The sequence below is a fragment of the Narcine bancroftii genome, chromosome 1, assembly GCF_036971445.1.
Source record: "Narcine bancroftii isolate sNarBan1 chromosome 1, sNarBan1.hap1, whole genome shotgun sequence".
Taxonomy (NCBI): Eukaryota; Metazoa; Chordata; class Chondrichthyes; order Torpediniformes; family Narcinidae; genus Narcine; species Narcine bancroftii.
The window spans coordinates 82,461,462-82,483,770 of record NC_091469.1 but is presented as its reverse complement, the minus strand read 5'-3'; the positions used below and the strand labels follow the sequence as shown (position 1 = coordinate 82,483,770).

General features: G+C 42.4%; 1 protein-coding gene and 1 long non-coding RNA gene across 4 annotated transcripts in view; one reads left to right on the top strand and one right to left on the bottom strand.

The window, feature by feature from the left end:
- trim36 (tripartite motif containing 36) overlaps positions 1 to 15,859 on the top strand; it is a 127,235-nt gene extending 111,376 nt beyond the window's left edge. For both annotated transcript variants that reach the window (XM_069931147.1, XM_069931141.1), the window contains 3 exons: positions 3,317 to 3,610; positions 7,582 to 7,879; positions 13,093 to 15,859. In XM_069931147.1, the coding sequence (XP_069787248.1) occupies positions 3,317 to 3,610; positions 7,582 to 7,879; positions 13,093 to 13,444 (944 nt within the window). In that variant the 3' untranslated portion in view covers positions 13,445 to 15,859. The remainder of the gene's footprint in view (positions 1 to 3,316; positions 3,611 to 7,581; positions 7,880 to 13,092) is intronic.
- On the bottom strand, positions 7,494 to 11,051 carry LOC138760517 (uncharacterized). 2 transcript variants are annotated; one of them, XR_011355677.1, is made up of 3 exons: positions 9,865 to 11,051; positions 8,292 to 8,400; positions 7,494 to 8,026 (listed from the first exon to the last, which is right to left on the bottom strand). It is a non-coding gene; the product is annotated as an uncharacterized lncRNA (long non-coding RNA). The 2 variants fall into 2 exon arrangements; XR_011355678.1 differs by having other exon boundaries at positions 10,044 to 11,051.
- Positions 15,860 to 22,309: the final 6,450 nt, after the last annotated feature.

Below are 22,309 nucleotides of genomic sequence, written 5' to 3'. Positions count from 1 at the left end.
TGGATGTTGAGGATGGAGCGGAGACAACGCTGGTGGAAGCGTTCTAGGAGCCGTAGGTGGTGCCGGTAGAGGACCCATGATTCGGAGCCGAACAGGAGTGTGGGTATGACAACGGCTCTGTATACGCTTATCTTTGTGAGGTTTTTCAGTTGGTTGTTTTTCCAGACTCTTTTGTGTAGTCTTCCAAAGGCGCTATTTGCCTTGGCGAGTCTGTTGTCTATCTCATTGTCGATCCTTGCATCTGATGAAATGGTGCAGCCGAGATAGGTAAACTGGTTGACCGTTTTGAGTTTTGTGTGCCCGATGGAGATGTGGGGGGGCTGGTAGTCATGGTGGGGAGCTGGCTGATGGAGGACCTCAGTTTTCTTCAGGCTGACTTCCAGGCCAAACATTTTGGCAGTTTCCGCAAAGCAGGACGTCAAGCGCTGAAGAGCTGGCTCTGAATGGGCAACTAAAGCGGCATCATCTGCAAAGAGTAGTTCACGGACAAGTTTCTCTTGTGTCTTGGTGTGAGCTTGCAGGCGCCTCAGATTGAAGAGACTGCCATCCGTGCGGTACCGGATGTAAACAGCGTCTTCATTGTTGGGGTCTTTCATGGCTTGGTTCAGCATCATGCTGAAGAAGATTGAAAAGAGGGTTGGTGCGAGAACACAGCCTTGCTTCACGCCATTGTTAATGGAGAAGGGTTCCAATGAAATAAACATGATCATCAGTTGCATTGATATTGGAAAAGGCTCTAGCATTCTGTAAGTAGCTTATTAGCTAGCTTCATTTTACATGTAATAGATCAATAACTAAATTAAGAGTGATGATATATGGAGCTTTTAGGCCAGAATCAGTCTCCATGGAAACAGCTGCTGCTGAGGCAGAATGTTACTTAGCTGCACTTTGTGTCTGAATATCTCTCATATAGCACAGAATTGATTGTTTAAAAAATATCAATGGACTGGAGTCAATCTCTTAAGTTACACTTAAAGACCAATGGTAGCTTCTGAGTTTCTTAATATATTTGATATTCAAATTGTAGAAATATCCATTCTGTTGTAAAGTGACATTTCAGAGTCCAAATTCTTCACATGACTGATGAACATAGTTGGAAGATCCTTTGAAATATTAAGTTATTGTTGCCTGGCTAATATGAGATCCTGAAACAGGTCAATAACCTGAAATGCAAATTCTGTTTCTCTCTTCACAGCTGCCCCTGTCTTTCTGAGGGTTTTGAATATTTTCTGGTTTTTTAAAAATCTCCAGCATCCTTTGTAATTTGTTTTGGTTTCTTTGATCATTATCTCTTGCTGTTGATTGCTGGCTTGTGTGTAAATTTTCTGCTGTGTTACCAATGTTACAGCAGAGACAATGGAGTATTTGTCCCCATAAGCAAACATAGCAGAAGTGATGGTTCTTCCAAGACAAGGGTGGTTGGTAATTTGATAACTCTTGTTTTCATGTCTTGAAACAGTGCTGAATGAGTGTTCCACTCCAGATTTAAAAGAGCCCACAACATAAATACCATGATGTCCAAAAAGTTGTATGTGGTATCACCATCAATTCCAGCTTTATGTGTAAACTGTATGGTTGGCTTTGCCTTTGGCATCACCCACCTCTGTGTGGGAAAGGTTCCAGGCTAGGTTTGGATGAGATCATTGGGGAAAGATGTGGAAGATTGGAGTAGTAGGAGAAGAACAAGAGTGATCATGTGATATGTGTGCTGAAGACTGGAGATTAGGCTAGGTTAAGGAGGGGACTGGCAAATGAAAGAGTGAGATGACTGGGCAGGAGGAGGGGGGTTTATTGAATTGAGTAGATTAAGGGATCAAAGGCTAATTGATATGAGAAGAAAGGGTGAAAAGAGATGATTGCAGAGGTGAAGCCAGGTAAAGATGTGGCAGGTCTTTGTTTAATTACCAATAAGGCAGTGGAAAGGAGTGCTGAAATCGCTGGTTGTCGCTCAAGTAGAGACAGCCCCTTTAACCATTAACCTACCAGGGAAGACTAGCTCCTGCCATGAGTGGACTTGAATTATTCTATGAGTATAAAGATCAAGCAATAGTCCTGATTTTGTGCCCCCCCCCCCCCCCCGAGATGCTTGTTAACTTAAACACTGTTTGAACTTGATTGTCCATGCTGTGGTGTGTAAGTGGCAATTGCCCATTGTATTGCTAATACTTGTTCTGAACATTGAGTATTATAGCACAATATCAGCCCATGATGTGGTGCTGACCTGTATAAACCTATTCAACAATCTAAATCTTCCCTACCTCACACCCATAAACCTCGAGTTTTCTTACATCCTTGTGCCTATCCAAGAGTTATTTAAATGTCCCTTTTTTACCAACCTCCACTTCCACCCCTAGGCTGCACCCTGCATAAACTCACTTGCCTTACAAATATTGTGCTTTTAGGGAAGGGAAATGGAGGAAAACCCCCTGATATACTGATCAGGGTAAAAATACTATTGACAGAATATAAAAGTAAATGACTGAATCTGCCCTATTGCCATCTTGCTCATCAGATAGTCACGAGATGTGAGATTTTTCTTTCTCCCCAGCTCATTAAGAATCCATTTTACAGGGAACTCGGTGCAAACAAAGAATTAAATCTGAGATGTTTATTGTCAGAACTGATTATTACTGCATCACTTAGTAATGTGCTCACTGAAATATTGGCACAAACTGAAAGGGAGCTCTGTGTTGAACTTTTTTAAAATCCATGAGCATTCATTGATCTTCTAAAACTAGTTGCATTTGTTCTGTCTGACAAATACTGATTGTGTTTTTCTAAGCTACAGATACCTTTAATTGAAATGTCTTTTATTTCTTATGATCCACATTTAAACCCTGCACTTTAGAAATTGCTTTTCCAATTTTATAATGATTAAACCAATAATGATGGATAAACATGTTTCATAAAGTTTAATTTTTAAAGTTATTTTGGGTTTTGTGTGTATAATTGCAGTTCAATAATATTTTATTATTCTGAAATGTAGGTGCCAATGGGAAGCTCAGCATTTAATACCTATTCCTAATTATTCTTAAGGAGGTGTGACACCTTCTTGAATTGTTGCAGTCCTTCCAGCAAAGGTGTTCCCACAGTGGTGTTGGGAAGTGTGGTCCCACATTTAAACTCAGCAGCGATGAAGGAATATTTCTAAGGGGAAACATGGAAGTGGGTTACCATGCACCCGCTGCATTTGTTCTTCTTGGTGGTTTGGGAAGTGCTGTCAGTGTAGTCTGGGTGAATTATTGTAATGCCACCCTTGTGTGCTGGTGGTAAATGGAGTGATCTGTGCAATAATGAAGTGGGCTTAATGTTCCAGTTCCAGATGCACCAGTTATCGACCAGCAGCAGAGCCGGCTGTATAATGAAGGAATCATCTATTGGCAGCAGCCCAGAGGCAATCCTCCTGCCGATCACTATAAACTTGAATACAGGAAACTTGATCAAGATGGAGACTGTGCCTGGCAGTCTACTGAGGATGTGAGTGGAACAAGTAAAGTCATCTCCAACCTTGATTCCAACAGCAGATACCTCTTCAGAGTGAAGGGATGCAAGAATTTTAGTTACAGTGACTACAGCAAGGAAGTTGCTTTCTATACTCCACCTGCTCCAAGTAAGTCTATGGAAGAAGGAGTGGTATAGTTAATTGTTACATTTTTAAGCTATTAAATGATCATTTATAAAATTGTTTTGCTTCTGAAGCAGTTGATAATTTTAAGATGGAAGATCCAGCAAATGAGTGGTTTTGAATCTTCAGTGCCAGTTGAGCCAGGAAATGTGTGCTTTCATTATTGCAGGTTCTCCAAGCTCCTTTCAATATGTGTCTATGTTCACTTTGTTCTCTTCATACTTCATACTCATTGGAAGAGTAGTTTTCAGAAGAGTTAATGGAAAAGAGTCTTCAATAATATTCTTCTCATAGGTATCTTGAGGTGGATTTTATTTCATTTTTTGGCAAATATTAAATTTTGGAATTAGAATTAAAATCTTAATCTGAGTCAGATTAAATGATGACCTGTTGTGACTGGAGAAGCATGAAGCTTCGTGAATGTCTGTGAGTCAGAATGTGAGCCACAGTTACGTCAAGGTATTGAGTGGAAACGAGGAGGAGCAAACAACTAGAGAGACATCTGTTGCTGTGCGAGTAAGAACTGGTTCAGTGGGTGTTCCTGTCCAAATCAGGAGTGGATTTAGACCCCAGCTCACACAATACTGGAGGGTGGTATTGGTTCTGAATTCTCATCCCATTGGTGCACGTGTGCCTCTTTTCTATGGCACATATTTACAAAATTGTTTAGCCTTGAATGCATTTTACTAGTGGTAAGAATAACTTTGAAGAAGTCAGTCTCAAAACACTAATGAATGCCTTAAACACCTCATCTGTTTTGGTTGAAAAAAGATAATTGTCGGTGTAGTATTCAGAAAAGTGTCAGGATCGATAGGTTCAACGAGAGATAAGTCTGGACACAAGTAACTTTAATGAACATACAGGAGAAAAATGAGGAGAAGGACAAACAATATTCAATTACTATATTACTAAACAACTATGTAGACATTCACATCAGACCCAGGTTGCACTCCAATGCCAGTGGTCTCCTATCTTCTACCCACTCACAGACAGGTGCTTCAGCAGACACTCCTGATCCCTGAACCTGGGGTGTGGCTCATTATTAAGTAATATATGGTTACTAACACACTCTAACAAGACAGGGACACAGGGACTTAAACGCACAGTCCCACTTCCCTGAACCAAGTGCGGGTGGGGGGTGGGGTGGTGGGCTCTCTGCAAGCACTGATCTATTGCAGTACTACGGCTCAGCTTAAGTGTAGTGCGCACCTTACCTGCGGCACTTCCAGTGATGTCCACAGTAGCAACCTGGCGTGGAACAATGACTGGGGCTTCAACCATAAGGCAGAGAGAAAGAAATGTGTTATGCATCGATGTTTTATACAGTTTTGATCTGGGCGCCTAGCCAATAATGACCCGAGGTAATTTAATTGAGCCTGCAGCAAGGTGTGCATGAATGGGTGGCTGGAGTCCAAGCTTGATGACATGTGATGTGACTTCCAAATAAGTTTCAGACAGGGAGGCTACATGACCACCCACAATATTCTAGACAGGCAGGGAGGCCACGAGTTTCTCCACAACTGAGGCCGTTCCAAAAGTTAAAATGTCCATGTATTGGCAGGTTGACATATACATGGTGGATTTTGATGAAAGAATGCTGCTTTTTCTAGCTGACATTTCCCCTCCCAGTGCCAGCATTTGGGATTTCCGTGCATGTACAAAAAATGTGTACATCATGAAGACACACAGGAGACTGCAGCTATTGAATGATGAAGCCAAATGCATTCTGCCGGAGGAATTCAGTGGGTCGACCAGCATCTGTGGGAGAGAAACAATGGTCGATGTTTAGAACCCAAACTCTTCATCAGGGAGAGTTTTTGAGTCAACTTCTGGTGAAGAGTTTCAGGTAGTTCAAAACATCCACCATTGAATTCTTCCAGTAGATTGTCTTGGCAACGTGCAAGTCCTGAACTTGTTGCTAATTGCTTGCCACCATTCATTTGACCATACACCATTGCTGGCCACCTTCTGAGTCAGCAGCGGAGTGTGATGTGGTCCCCCAGCTGGAATCCCATTCATTAGGTTACACCCAGGAAAGGGAGTTGCCCACCATTGATTTCAATGCAGGCAATGGCTACAAGGGGTGACATGTCTTTACATAGATATAAATTGTTCGAGTTTGGGTGAAATTTAGTCATCCGCCAAATACTTTCCAGCTGTTTTGAGGGTGGTATCTTCTGCCCAGTGAGCCCTGAGAAGGCTTCATTGGTGAGGATTAGACTGGCTTTTCAATGAGTTCCCAATGGGTGGAGATGCATAGGCAGGTGATCCTTGTGTGCATCTGCAGCAAGAATGGATGCCTTCTAATAGAACAGTACATCTGCAGTTAACAAAAAAATGAAATATTGTTCCCAATTAATTCCATAATTAGGTGCAACTATATTCAATGGCCTTTAAAAATTAATCCATCATTAGAAGGGAATAAAAACGAGCCATTAGTGCTGCAGTTCGATGAATGCAGGAGCGAACACAATATGATTAGCTTTTGAATGTGAATTCAGCAGCCAAATTCCATGACAGGGCAGGTCACTTGGTTAACATTACTAGCAGGGTCAGTGTAAATTTGTGCTCCCTGTGCTGATGTTTAATTTGAAAACAGTACATTATTGTTGCAAGTGGTGGAAACAGGTAGATTTATGCTTTGATTTCACATTTAGTGTGCAAGGCAAAAGGAATAGTTTCCAGGCCATTAGATGGTGTTCCAAAGGGTTGAGGTGTGAGTTGCACTGATGTGTAGGAGGACAGTAGTACTGTGGGTATTACAGATAAAAGGGTAATGAATGTCCAGTATAACAATTTATATTTCACGAGCATGGCATAAGACAAATTGAAAAGTAGTTTACCTCAGTTAAAATATGCAAGTATTTGGCAAGTCATGTTACAGATTTTTTGTGAAATGTGTTTAGACAGAAACAGAAATGTCTGTTTATTTCTCAAGGATTTCTTTTACTTAATCAATTATAAGAGGTATAACGGCCCTGAAAATATACAGACCATCCCAGCAGAAATGGGTCACTTCAGCTCCATGCTTCTGAGTTAATGGCCTCTGCAATCACTGCATAACTCTTATATAATCTGAATCCATTGCTACTGGTGGGAAACAGCCCAGGAATTACTTACAAGCCTGTTTATTTTCCATTTCTGAAAAAAAACCCCTCAGAGATGAGAAAAAATCTGCAAGTTTTATTATGCACATGTTTTTAATATTTGTTTTTAATTTTCATATTTACTTTAGTGTCTTACTAAATTATTTAATTGGGTGTAATTTGGTGGCACGGGCTTGTGGGCAGAAAGGACCTGTTACAAACATTACAACAACAATGTGAAAAGAAAAGCAGCTCTAAGTAAGGCCTATAAAATAAAATCATGTTACTATTTGTGAAGCTGCTTCTTATAACAGGACAAGACCCTCAAATAAGTGTATGCTTCTGCTGAATGTAGGGGGTTACAAAGTCCATTCATTGATAACCCAGGAACTCAATCTAATCGGTACATCACATGCAAACAGCATATTTCAGGAAATTCTATTTTTTTTCTGCATATGATACATGGCCATCAAAATTTTTTTAAAAAAACTTGCAGATGATGAAAACCTGCAATAAAACAGAAAAAAATGCTTGAAAAGCTCAGCAGGTCAGGCAACATCTATCAAAAGAGAAGCACTTAATGTTTCAGGTCTGTGACACTTCCAGAATTAGGAAAGCACCAAACTTATTTTTTTCATTGGACGTCATCAGGGTCTCGACTGCTAAAGCCACAGCCTCTAAGTGGAGTGGTTCCAAGGGGTGGGAGAACAATAGAGAATACAAAGTCAATTGGGAATAAGAGCACAGATTGATAATGAAACCTTGATACACAAATTCAGAAATCACTCAAAACTACTCATTTTATTCTGCCTTTCAATAGGAATATAAAATAACCTTATGATTCTGATCATTTCTCTTTTCTCAATATAGTTTTTAGGTTTTTATTCGATGAGAATTGTGGCTATAACAGTGACCACCTGATACTCAGCAAGCAGAGAGACTCGGTGGAAAGTGTGGCAGGACTTCCAATGTTGCTCGGTGCAGAACGGATAATGGCTGGCAGTTACACGTCTCTGAATTTCATCACAGGGGACAATGGAATAACAAAAGGGAAATTCTACTGGGCCTTCCGAGTGGATGTATCTTCCTACCTGGTTAAAGTAGGCGTTGTGTCTGATACAAAGCTGCAGGAGTGGTTTCACAGTCCGCGTGATATCAACAGTCCCAGGTTTGCATCACACTACATATTCACTCTGCGTGCCTTAAATATTGGTTCCAAACATTTTCTGGATCTGTTTGTACAAGTATGTTGAATCTTGCAGCCAGTATATAGATGGAATTTCTCCAGGCTTTTGTCTTCTTTGCCACGCCAACTCTAAAGGAAAAGAACAGGCAACAAATGGCAGGTCATTCACATCAACCCTTTGTGGTTCAGATGGGAGATCAGGCGAATCTCATGGGAATCATTCCCCAAGGCAACATTTATGAAATAAATGTCAATTGTAAGATTAGTTTCAAAAAAGGTGGTGGGGTTTTCTAATTGGGAAATTAAAATAGCTGTTTTGAAAGCCAAGTGTAATAGGCATTTTCACAATGCAGTCAATAAGTGGGTAAACTGGGAAATTTGACCCATTACCTACCTGGGAAACCCAAATTGTGAAAAGGTCGGACCGGGCAGGGCCAGTCAAAATAGACCAGACTCCGAGATCTAGGTCGGAGGTAGTCTCAGAGCCCAGCTGAGTTCACCTTCTGGCAGTGTGAAGAGACAAATAGCTTACTTGGGTAAGCTTCGTGACATCAGCACCAAAATGAAAAACAATTATATTGACAGCCCCCACCTATCCCTCACCCCCACCCCCCCCACTCGTCCCCAGATGTCCATTCTTCCCCCTTCGCTCCGGGCACCTGTCGCCCCTCCCCCCCCCTCCTCTGTCTGCTCTGGTGAGCTCCGGCAGCACTGTACCCCTGCTGCTGCATCAGGAGTTAGATCACAAGATCACAAGATAAAGGAACCGAAGCAGGCCACCAGGCCCATTGAGTCTGTTCCATGACTCTACACTAAGCTGAACTATGGTCGCATCTAGTTCCAATTTCCAGCCTTTTCCCCAGATCCCTTGATACTCTTACTAATTTCCTGTTTAAATTCTCCCAATGATCTGGCCTTCACCGCTGTATGCGGCAGTGAGTTCCACAGATCCACGACCCTCTGACTAAAGAACTTCATCCTCATCTCTGTTTTAAATGGATAACTTGATTAATCTAGCAAGGGAAACATCTTATCTACATCCACTCTGTCAAAACCTTTCAAAATTCAAAATGTCTCTATGAGATCCCCTCTCATTCTTCTATATTCCAAGTGCTGCCAAACATTCCTCATATATTATCCCTTGCATTCCAGGAATCATCCAAGTAAATCTCCTCTGCACCCTCTCCAACAACATCATTTCATTTCTAAGATAGGGGGCCCAAAACTGCACACAGTACTCCATATGAGGGATCACTAGTACCCCATAGAGCCTCATCAACACCTCTTTACTCATACACTATTCCTCTTGAAATGAATGCCAGCATAGCATTCACTTTCTTCACTACCAATCTCATCTAGTCATTAACTGTTAGGTTTCCCTGCATAAGGACATCCAGGTCCCTTTGCACTTCCGAGGTTTGAATTTTCTCCCCATCCAGATGGTATTTTGCCTGTTTATTTCCACTGCCAAAATGTAGAACCATACATTTCTCAATGTTGTATCTCATCTGCTATATTTTTACCCAGTGTCCTAATCTATTTATATCCTTCTGCAACTTTACAGTTTCTCCAACACTTCCTGCTCCGTCACCTATCTTGGTGTCATCTGCAAATTTGGCCACAAAACCATTCATTCCATAATCCAAATCATTAATATAAATTGTAAACAGCAGCAGCCCCAAGTCCGACTCCTGTGGACCACCACTTGTTACAGGCAGCCATCCTGAACTGGTTCCCTTAATTTCAACCCTTTGGTTCCTGCCTATCAGCCAATTTTCTCTCCAGTCTAATATCATCCCTATAATTCCATGGGCTCTCATTTAGCAGTCTAACATGCGGCACCTTATCAAAAGCCTTTTAAAAATCCACAGCCCACCTTTCCCCCCCCACCCCATAGCCTCCCCTTTGACTATCCTTCTTGAGATTTCTTCAAAAAATTCTTAATAGATTGGTCAGGCAGGATCTACCCTTTAAAAGAACCATGCTGACTTGGTCCTATCGTTTCATGCATCTCCAGGTATTTCATAACCTCGTCCTTGACGATCAACTCTAATATCTTCCAAACCACTGATGACAGACTAATAGGCCTATAGTTTCCTTTTTTCTTTCTCCTACTTTTCTTAAACAGCAGAACCACATTTGCAACCTTGCAATCCTCTGGAATCTCTCCACGATCTATTGATTTCTGGAAGATCATCGCCAATGGGTCCACAATCTCCAAAGACACCTCTTTCAGAACCTGTGGGTGCACCTCATCCGGTCCGGGAGATTTGTCAATATTTAATCCATTCAGTTTTCCTAGCACAATTTCTCTAGTGATCTTAACTGTATCTAACTCTACTCCCTAAAGCCTCTGTCTGTCAGGGATATTAGAAATGTCTTCCACAGTGAAGTCTGATGTAAAATATTGACTTAGTTCTTCTGCTACACTTTTGTAAATATCACAATTTCTCCAGCATCATTTCCAATCGGTCCTATGTCAACACATGTCTCTATATATTTTTTTAAACTCTTAGTATTTTTTTATATTGTTTGGCAATCTCCTTGCAAAACTCATCTTTTCTTTCCAAATGACTTTCTTTGTCTCTTTCTGTAAATTTCTAAAGGAATTCCAGTCCTCTGATTTCCCACTAATTCTAGCACCCTTTGCTTTTTATCTTACCCTTCACCCCTTTTGTTAGCCACATTGTTACTATTTTTCCTTTGACAAACTTCCTTTTCCTTGGAATATATCTATCCTGTGTGCTTTTTATTACTTGCAAAAATATATTTCAATCTTGCTCTGTTCCTCCAACCAGTTTGCTTTTCCATTTGACTTGAGCCAGTTCCTTTCTCATACCACTGTAATTTCCTTTATTCCACTGAAAAATTGATACATCTGATAACATTTTTTTCCTTTTCAAATTTGAAATTAAGTTCAACCACGTCATGATCACTGCTTCCTAGAGGTTCTACGACCTTTAACTCCCCTATGACCTCAGGCTCATTGCACATGACCCAATCCAAAACTGGGCTTCTCTACAAGCTGTTCAAAAAAGCCATCTCTTAGGTTTTCTACAAACTCTCTCTCCTTGGATCCAGTAATTTCCTGTCCTTCCCGATCCCCTGTCATGTTAAAATCCCCCATAATTATTTTGTGACATGCCCATTGTATTTCCAGCTGCAACTCATAGTTCATTTCCTGGCGGGTACCCATGGCTACCTCATGTACTTTATGATGTCATGGTTGAAGTAAAAACAAAATGCTGAAGAAACTCAGCTGGTCAAACAGTGTACTTTATATAGCAAAGATAAAGATACATAACCATGGGTCTTTATCTTTGTGAAGCAATAAACTGTACAATTCTGAAGGTCCACATACTCAAATCTTTCAAGATGACAGCTTGATTATACTGTAATCCAAAGTGCATGGGGATGCTGAGTTTTTCAAGAAGAGGCATCAATTGCAAAAGCTAGTTATGTTAAGCTTGCAAGTCAGCTTGAATGTTATATTAAGTAGTTGATTGTATTCTGGGATGCAAAGAAATTTATCAGCCTAAGGAAATGACATTGTATATCAAGGAAGGAGAAACTGGAATTATTCTTGAGCAGAAAAAGGGTTCAGGAATGTTTAAAAGGAGTTTTGAAATTATGAAAGATGAGTAAGATTTTCCTTTGAGCAAATGGATTCAGGGGAGATATAATGGACATGTTCAAAATGATGACTGATTTTGATGAAATAAGTTGAGGAAAACTGGCAGGAAGGTTGATATGATTAGCAAAAGAACCAGAGGCAAGCTGAGGACAAAGCTTTTTATGCTGTGGCTCCTGTGAACTGGAATGCTATGTCTCAAAGGGTGATGGTAGCAGATTCAATAAGTTTGACTGGGTTCCTTGATCACCTCTGAGGTAGGTCAGGGACCCGGTTGGGTTCCAACGGGGTTGACCGGGTCAGACACTTACAAACTGCTGTGTAACTGGGGCACTAACCGGGCAAATTTCCCGGATAACCTAATTTTATATCGCAATTTGAAAGGGCCTTACAGTGATAATGTTCAAAAAGGACTTAGCTTTATAGCTGAGAAAAATGGTGGAGTTGCAGGAATCTAGAGTGATCAAAGGGAAGTTGGAGGGATTGAAGGGGTCAGGCATTATCCGTGGGTACAAATGATCTGTCCAAGTTCCAGTTCAGGAGCCTTTATCCTGTTTCAATCAAGGATCCTGGCCTGAAATGTTTACTGACTATTCAACCCATGGATGCTACCTGGTCCGTTCATTCCCTCCAGTTCTTTGAACACTGGCAAAGAGTGTTTAGTTATCACAAGATTTAACCATTTTCTACCAATTGAAAATGCTTTTATTGTCTGTGTAGCGGCAGCTACACCGCTCCTGAAAGAACGCACACAATCAGACGGGTTGAGCTCAGTGAGCAGATTAGTTTATTATACGTTGCACTTATGCTCCCAGCCCGAACCTGGCTGAGAGCTGCACTGGAGGGCGCTGACATCACCCAGGCATCACGTGGTCCCCCAGCGCAGGCTTCTGAGCCCCGTGCTGGGAGGAAGGGAAAAGCCCCGATGGCACCATTTTGGCCGGCTGCCCCGCCGCGTGGCTTACAAGCGGGGTTGGTTTACCTGCCTCGTGGTTAGCCTCCACATCTGTTTATTTTACTAATATTGCTCATAGAGTTGAGCATCATAAGGTTAAATGAAAATTGAAGAGCCTATTTTGATTTTGAATTTTGGGAGGTGAAATTGAAGGGTGAGACAAGGCTGCTAATTCGCAGGCCATTTTATATTCTGCCAAAATTATTTTACCTACCGCATTAACTGAGAGAGTGTAAACAGGCTGTGGTTTATCACCTGTTTTATTGCTATTGTACAAATATGTAAATAGTGGGATGCCTTGTATTTTTTGTTAAGTGCATTTAGAGTCTCTCCCTCAGACTGCCGGTGGAATTGGAAGAGATTAGAAATGATTTACCTTGCCCATTTCTTGCCTGAGAAAGGTCAGGTAGAGTCATGAAGATCCCTGGATTCCCTTGGCCTGTCAGAAGCAGATTTCAGACAGGCCTGTCATTGGGGTTGAGTAATAGTCACTGTTTTGGATGAGACAGTGGTAATGATAAACTCGGTTTGCAATTCTGAAAGCTGGATTTCAGTGATTTTTATTGGCTTATTTCCCTCTTCTCTAACATAAGTTCTTGTTTTACGTAGGTATGACCATGACAGTGGACACGACAGTGGGAGCGAAGATACCGCTTTGGAACACTCCCAGCCTTTCACTTTTGTTACCATAGGAATGAGGAAGTTCTTCCTCCCAAAAAGTCCTTCCACCTCATGCACAGATTCTTGTGCCCGCTATCTCACTGTGCCCAATCGCATTGGCATTTGCTTGGACTATGACAAAGGGAAAGTCAGTTTCCACAATGGGGACAGTATGCAGTGTTTGTACGAAAGGCACGTGGAATGTTCTGGAACAATGTATCCAGCCTTTGGGCTAATGGGAGGAGGGGCAGTACATCTGGAGGACTTGGTTGCAATGAAAGAGTTGATCTATAGGAATTAGTTTCTGATTTCTTGATTGTCAAGAGCTTCTTTACTGTAAAGAGGTTTTAGGAAAACGTTTGCTTCCCTTGTCTGTCGCACTTTATGGCATGCATTGCTGGAAGAGCCTTGGGATGTAATTCCACATGTAAATGGCTCTCAGTATAATTTTGTGCAATACACATAAACTGATTTGATAAAATATAGAGGGCAGCTTAATGCTCTCTGAAATTTTCCTCTCCTTCTCCTTTACCTCAGCTTCACTTTGGTTTTGATGTAAATAGAACTGATGGAAACACTCCTTTACAAGTAATGCAACTGTAGTGTCAATACCTTTGTTAAGGTATATTTAGCAGCAACAAATTGCAGTTTGCTATTTAAAGTTTTCGAAGTAAAATTTAAAGCCCTGCTGCAGGGAGTAGTGTTGTTTTAAACTTATTGGATTTAAGGTTCCCACATTATGCCACAAATATTCCAATCAAAAAATGAAGCTCCATAAAAACTGACCAAAATGTCATTTGATGTTAAGCCATTTTGTGCAATGTTTTCTTGATACAGGTATACCCCGCTTTACAAATACACAAATTTGCTTTTATGAAGAAACATATGTTCACTTTTATGAAAAAGATTTTCATTTTAACAAAAGCAGCGAGCCGTTATAGAAGCTGTGTACGCATGCCGAGCAGCTCTTCCCCTCTCTCCTCCATCCCAGTCTCCTGTGCTTCCCACCACCCCAACCTCCGAAGACTCAGCCTAACTGCACTGTACATATATTATTTCTACTTTATAGGCTGAGTATTTATCATTTCATTCCTGCTTTTAACAAATGTTAGTGTTATTTTAGTTTTTATGTGTTATTAGGCCTGATTTGGTAAGGTATGATTTGCTGAGTGAACAACGGTACCATGTAACCCAGTACTACCTGTCACATGGTCAGGTGTTCGGTGACTCAACTGGCTTTCCCACCAGAACTGCCTGGTGCAGAGGGTGGATAGACACACTGCAGGATGAAAAACAAGACTTGTCAAAGGGCAGACGAACCCCTCTCATGGGGACAACGGCCATCTAGCAAACACGTGCCGTGAAGTGCAGAAAGACCATCCCGTACATCGAAGCTGGGTCTGGCCATTCACTTCAATAAAACTTGCCACTGGATCCAGGAGGGGATGTTGAGAGGATAGGCCTGGACCTGTGCAGCCCCCTACTCACCCAAAATCCATTCTCGCACACATTTTTCCTTTATGAGGAGTGGGGTATCCTATTAAACCCCACAAACTGGCTGAAAGGAACCATCATCATCCTATGGGATGGATAGACAGAAGGCAAGTTATATTTTGGGACAAAATATTTTCCCATAGAAATCAATAGTAATTGCTTCTTAGCTTTATGCCATTTCAGCTTATGAAATGTTCCATAGGAACACTAGTTTTGTAAAGCGGGGTAAACCTGTATGTCAAAAAATATTGTAGCAAAACACTAAGATTCACTGAAAAAAAATTCACACAAATCAACACAATGCTTCTAAATGTATGTAGAACAACGAGGTAGTGTGAGTGCTGAGTTCAGGGTGACGGTTAGATCCAAGAGCAATAGAAAAGGGTAGCAGGGCAAGGCTGAATTGCAAAAGATATTGTAGATGGTTCCTGCCACTTCCAGGAGCTCAATTAAATCAGAATCTCAAGGCATTCAAAATCCCTGTGATGTGAATCAACACCTGTCAATCAGAATACTAATGATTAATAATTAAAAAGACTAAAACGATTCATGTTCTTGCTCTGCCATTTCTGTCTAATCATATCACTAAATTTGGCTTCCTGATTTAACACTTTTTTCTGTCATGAAACCATTAACTGTCTTCTTCCTTTCCCCTGATTGTTACTTCCCATTACAACTGTTGGCACAACTTACAAAGAAACGGAGATTGTATTGGCTAAAAGCAAGTTACAATGGATATTTCTTGTACAAATAAACACCCTAGGAAGATAGACCGCACCACACCAATCTTGGATAGGTTTATATAATGAGAGCTTTGAATTTTTGAATCTCATGTCACCTAAACAATTAAACCTGTTTGTTGTACTGAAAGAATTAAATTAGTGTTACATTTAATTGTTCAGATTTGTTTTTACTAAATTCTGTGGTGTTCAGAGTATGGACCTGAAATAATGAATGCACTCATAGTTGTAACATTAGCAAATATGGTGGAAAAATTGAGGAGGAATAAATCAGCTGAAGATGTTGCTCAGTGTCACTGTTCAGTGACCTATATTATAAAGATATGGGACTTGACAACTCTGACTGTAATTACACCTGTCAATGGTATCACTGTGAGATCCTAATTCTGAATTTCCCAGCTCTGTGGTTTGTACTGGAGAAGCTTCAATGTTTCTCCTTTGCTGTATGTAACACAGTAATAAATGAGGGCAGTATGATCAAACCTCGATACGGAAACTCAATTACTTCTGGCAGCCACAGTCCAATTGTTCTTTGTTCTTGAAACAGTCATGCTTTCCCCTTTCCTAGCCTATTTTGAGAGGAAGATTGATGGGAAAGGGAGCAGGGAAAGAGGGAGGTTGGGAGGTGGCTTTGCAAGAGAATGAGCAGAGTATGTCCTACTAGGCCAATACTCATTACAGAGGAGAGGAATTGGGAGTAGTGGTGGAGGGGGAGAAGTGGGGAGCAGGGTGTTGGCAGGGATCCTTAAATGTCTTTCCTGAAAAAAATATTTCATAGGCCCCTCTCATTATTCTCCTGGAAGCTCCCAGGCTTTCCCTTGTAGCACTCATGTTTGTGTCCAGGATGAATATGAGGCACGGTCATGCAAACAGGAGTCAGTGGCTATGCGGAGAGAATGGTCATATCGATATTTTCTGTATACTGTGCTGCGGAGAGATGCTGGCACATCAGACCTTGCAGTGCCTCAGATTCAGCACTAGTCCAGGGATAATTCAGTCGTTCACTGAACTAACTGCTTCATATCTGGACACTCGGCTTCACGTTAGTATCTAGCAAGGTCCATTCATCTAAAAGGGGTTACAGACCCTCATTAAAAGGTTAAGAGAGCCTAAGGGTTTTGTTTACTTATTTGAATGAACATTAACATTTTTAGTTAATTGGCATGTTTAATCTATTTTAAATGAACTTTTAAAAAATAATATTTTGATTCTGTAAGTCACATTTATCAAAAATGTAGAAAAGTGAAAATATCTTCAGATGCCGGGAACCATCAGAAGGACCATTAATGTGGTCCACAAACTAAGGCTTGGCTGCCACCCAAGGCCCACACTGCCATGTGAGCCTGGCAGGATGTAACACTTGCAGGGCTGCAGAATGTTGCTGTGGCCATGGGGATTCGCTCTGAAGTTATGGTGAGGATTGAGACAGGTCTAACAAAATTCTGCCCCTTAATCAATACTGAATATGAAGTTGGTCTGTGAATCAGTTTTGGCATGCTGGTCTCTGCTCAAACCCTGGTCAAAATACATGAGAGGCAGTATAGAGACTACTGGAAACTTCATAACAAGGCTGCCCACTTTTTTACAGACTAACACAACCAATGAACTCTGCTTATATCATGTATGGAATTTTAAATGTTTGGAATATCCAGTTTATAGAACGTGGATTTGGATTATGGTGAATAAATTTTATTACTTCCCTTTTGCTTTTTAACTGCTTAGCCAGGTTAGAGAAAGCAATCTCGTATCATCTACTCAAAAAAAATATTGCTGGTCCAAATGAAATAAGTTGGCATTAACCATATAACCATATAACCACTTACAGCACAGAACAGGCCAGTTCGGCCCTACTAGTCCATGCCGTAGCAAATCCCCACCCTCCTAGTCCCACTGACCAGCACCCGGTCCATACCCCTCTAGTCCCCTCCTATCCATGTAACGATCCAGTCTTTCCTTAAATGTAACCAATGATCCCGCCTCAACCACGTCTGCCGGAAGCTCATTCCACATCCCCACCACCCTCTGCGTAAAGAAATTTCCCCTCATGTTCCCCGTATAATTTTCCCCCTTCAATCTTAAACCATGTCCTCTAGTTTGAATCTCCCCCTTTCTTAATTGAAAAAGCCTATCCACATTTACTCTGTCTGTCCCTTTTAAAATCTTAAACGCCTCTATCAAATCCCCTCTCAATCTTCTACGCTCCAGAGAAAAAAGCCCCAGTCTGCACAACCTTTCCCTGTAACTCAGACCTTGAAATCCTGTCAACGTTCTCGTGAACCTTCTCTGCACTCTCTCTATTTTGTTTATATCTTTCCTATAATTTGGTGACCAAAACTGTACACAGTACTCCAAATTTGGCCTCACCAATGCCTTGTACAATTTCATCATAACCTCCCTACTCTTGAATTCAATACTCCGATTTATGAAGGCCAACATTCCAAATGCCTTCTTCACCACACCATCTACCTGAGTATCAGCCTTGAGGGTACTATTTACCATAACTCCTAAATCCCTTTGTTGCTCTGCACTCCTCAATTGTCTACCATTCAATGTATATGACCTATTTAAATTTGCCTTTCCAAAATGCAGCACCTCACATTTATCTGTATTAAATTCCATCAGCCATTTCTCAGCCCACACCTCCAGCCTTCCTAAATCACCTTTTAATCTACGGTAATCTACCTCACTGTCCACAACACCACCAATCTTTGTGTCATCCGCATTGTGGAAATAATTCACACGGTGCCTGAAATTGTGTTCCTGCACCTCTTCCCACATGTGGTCAACAATCAATGTGTTTTTGTTTCATTTTTGAGCCTCTTAGAAATTTATAGAAACAGATTTTTAGTTTGGGTTTCATAGGTTTGATCAACTCCTGATCTCATCACTGCCTTGCTTCAAATACGGACAGAAGGAGTGAATTCCAGAGGTGAAGTGAGATACCAAGGTAATGTTTGACTCAATGGTGCATCAAAGCTGAAGTCAGTGGGCAATAGAGAGAAGTCTCCAATTGCACCTTATGTGTAGGCAGATGGCTACCAATGCTGTGGGTCAGTCCCAGGGTTCCTTAAAGGAGTGACCTTGGCCCAACTGTATCTGAGTAATGACTCATCCATCCTATGATATTAAACTGCAGTAGACTGTGAGGTATGGGAGTGTAAATTAATATAATGAAGCTCATTCCAGGTTGTCACATAATGAGACAACCGTGAGCAATTTGCAATTGCATAACTGTATTCTTAACATGACTATTTGGCAGCAACAGTGGGGGTTTGATTAAATAGGCTCACTTTAATAGGATGGAGGGAAGTTTGATGTTGATGTTAGTATAAAGGTAACGTAACTATGGAGAGAAGAAAATCTGACTTGTGGAAAAATGTTTCATGGTGAACTGTTTGTTGCAGGCGGGGCATGGGGAAGGGGCTCATTGAAGCGCAAAGTGACTTTCTGAAGTTAGCATTGAAAATCTAGCCCCAGTAGCAAGGGGGAACAGAATTGTGGCATGACAAGCAGTCTGACACGTTCGTACACTATGCCTCCAACAGTGAGGGTCACTACACAGGACGCCAGGGTGGCTGCCGTGTATGATTTGGACGCGAGTGATATCCTGTGTTTGGCGGGACGTACATTAAGGGGACAGTTGTTTACCAGTATCAGGGTGGATAAAGTTTTCTGTACTCCCACTGTTGAATAAACAGTTGATATTGTGCCCGTTTACCTGGACGTCCGAGTTTGTGCAGGACCTCCTTGTTCAGGATGATGGAGGCCAGTATGGATTCATTGTCCAAGTCTGATAGGTGCTCCCGTGCCCGAGATGGCTGCCCTCAGCCCCAAGGTGGCTGGCCTCAACCCCTCATAGTATCATATGCCCGGTAAGATGGTGTTTGGCACGCAGTCCAAAATGGTGGCTCCATGAATTGCATATGGCGTTGCTGGAGTGCAGGGAAGATGGCACTGATATCACTAGCTGGAGTGGTGACAGTCTGCACATGGCACTGTTAAACCTCACAGATAGTTTGGACTAGCAAACTTTGGCATAATGCCCCATTTTCCAGCACCTGGAGCATCCTTGGCAGGGCAATGTTTCCTTGGATGCTGACCCTGCCCACAAAAGTAGCACTTGGAGAGATCACCCGTAATGGCGGCCAAGGTCAGATCACTAGAGTAGTGGGACGGTGTAGGGGACCAGCTGCTCATGGGGCGGGACAATGCCCCATCCCAGGATAGTGACGGCCACGGCGACTAAGTGGAAGAGTAGTCATCTGAGTTCTGGAGGGCCACCTCTAGAGTCTCTGTAAGTTCAACCGCCCTTTTCCGATCGAGTATTTTTTGTTCCAATAGTTGTTGCCGTATGTACCTGGAGTGGATACCGACCATGTATGTGTCTCTGATTAGGTTCTCTGTGTTCTGGGTGACCAACATGGCTTTACAGTCACACACCCTACACAGGATCTGAAGGGTCTGCATGTGCTTGGCACTTCATTCACCAGGTCGCTGTTTTCTGGTGGCCAGGAGATGCCTGGTGTAGATTTCATTAACCTTCCTGCGATAGCTGCTTGGTATGAGCAGGCATCACTGATCATCTGGAATAGTTGGGGCCTGACACACGAGAGGAGTAGTCACAGTAGGTTCGTGTCCACTGCCAAGAATTTTTCGAAGCAGTGTAGCCAAAATTCAAGCGTGTTCAGGGCATCCAGTGACCAGGGGTCAATGTTGAGCTTCTCAGAATACAGGTACTGTTCCATGGTTTTTTTTGAAAAATTTAGTTAATAAAATTGATATACCATCAATAATTACAAACGTTGTGAAACTATCAGGCTTTTATTAACTAAAGACAGGAACTACCATCAATCTCATTGATCGATCGAAGCAAAGAGAAAGGGGAACATGCAAAAGGCTATGGGTAGGATCAATCTCAGTGGGTAGCAGCCAATCATGGCACAACAGTGGTTTACCATATGCTCTAAAACTCAAAGTAGCCGATTAAAAATCAATAGTTTACATGGCACCCATGGAAAGATAGGTATTCAACATTTGGCCCTGTACTCTTCTTTAAAATACATGAATTACTCCACATAGCCAACAAAAGGCAGGCATAGGTGGGGGCTACAGCCATCCCTTTGATTTAGAGAAAGTGGGATGAGCCGAAGAAGTTATCGAAGGAGAGGGCAAGTCATTTCAGATGGAGGAGGGTGGTGGTGGAGGGGGACTTGTTCAGCCTATTATCCTGAAAGAGGCGGAGAGCTTTGAAAATGTATCCATGGTGACAATCAGGCTGTCCAGGCCAGGGATATGAAAACTATCACAGTGAGAGAGGTTATGCAAGGTGTCCTGGATGTATGTTGGAAAGGGCAGGAGCAAAGGGGGACAAAGTAGAATCAGGTTGACCTGCTTTGACACTCTTGTGTACTGTTCTGGTGCTCCAGCATCTGCAGATCCCTTATTAATCACATTCTAATTCTTTATAATCTATCCCTGTGGTGCAGCGAGCAGACGCAAAACACAGACACAGGGGTTTGGACCAATGACACCATATTCCATGATGTACAGGCATTAATCCATTTAAAGTCTTGTACAGCAGTTTCAGTCTCGATGGTTCCACCTGTGACTGGGTCAGGAGGGCTCGACTTGAGGTCTATAATCCAGGTCGGTTGATAGACAGCTGGCCAGGTGGAGTCAGCCTCTTGGATGGTGAAGGGGAGGTTCTGGGACTTAATGAAGTGATACAGGCGTGTGACACCCGGGTGACAAAGGGTGTCATGCAGCGCCTGCAATTGGCCGGACTACACGCTGGCACAGGTCCAGGATAGGGCATCGGGGGAGTCTTTGAACTTCCCCAGTCTGTACTGGATGTCGTAGCTGAATGTGGCCAGCTCAACTCTCCAGTGCAAGATCCTATCATTCTTGATCTTGCCCTTGTGGGTGGTGCTAAACATTAAAGCCACTGCATGCTGGTCAATGAGAAGAGTAAACCTCCTGCCTGTCAGGTAGTGGCGCCAATGGCGGACTGCTTCCACGATCACCTGAGCCTCTTTTTCAATGGCGGAGTGCCTGAGCTCGGAACCGTGGTGGGTCCTGGAAAAGAAGGACATGGGCCGGCCCCCTTGGTTGAGGGTGGCTGCGAGGGCAACATCAGAGGCATTGCCCTCCACCTGGAATGGGGTGGTCTCATCCACTGCATGCATTGTGGTATTGGTGATGTCATGTCTGATGTGGGGAAAACTGCTTTGACCTCAGGGGGAGGTAAAAAGTGGTGGCTTGGGTCAGTGGGCGGACCTTGTTCAAAAAGCAGGGAACCACTGGGAGTAATAGGAGAAGAGCCCTAGGCACCTGTGGAAGGCCTTCAGCATGTGAGGAAGGGCAGTTCCATGAGTGGGACATGCATTTGTGGTTTGGACCAATGACACCATATTCCATGATGTACCCCAGGATGGCAAGGTGGGTAGTGCTGAACATGCACTTTTCTTTATTGTAAATGAGGTTCAGCTCCTCGGCCGTCCGGAGAAATCTCTCCAGGTTGTCATCATGGTCCTGTTGGTCATGGTCACAGATGGTGACATTGTCCAGGTACGGGAAGGTCACTCTTAGATTGTACCGGTCTACCATGCAGTCCATCTCCTGCTGTAAGACAGAGACCCTGCTAGTAACCCCAAAGGGAACCTGGCAGAACTCATAGAGGTGCCCATCTGCCTTGAAGATGATATATAGTTTATCCCGGGCATAGATAGGGAGCTGGTGGTAGGCTGACTTCAGATCATTCGTTGAGAAGACCTTATAACAGGCTATTTCATTGGCCATGTCAGCTATTCTAGGTAGGGTACAGGCATCCAGTTGGGTGCACTGATTGATTGTCTGACTATAGTTGATGACCATCCTCGGTTTGCTGCTCCCTTTCACTACCAGGACCTGGGCTCTCTAGGGGCTTGTGCTGG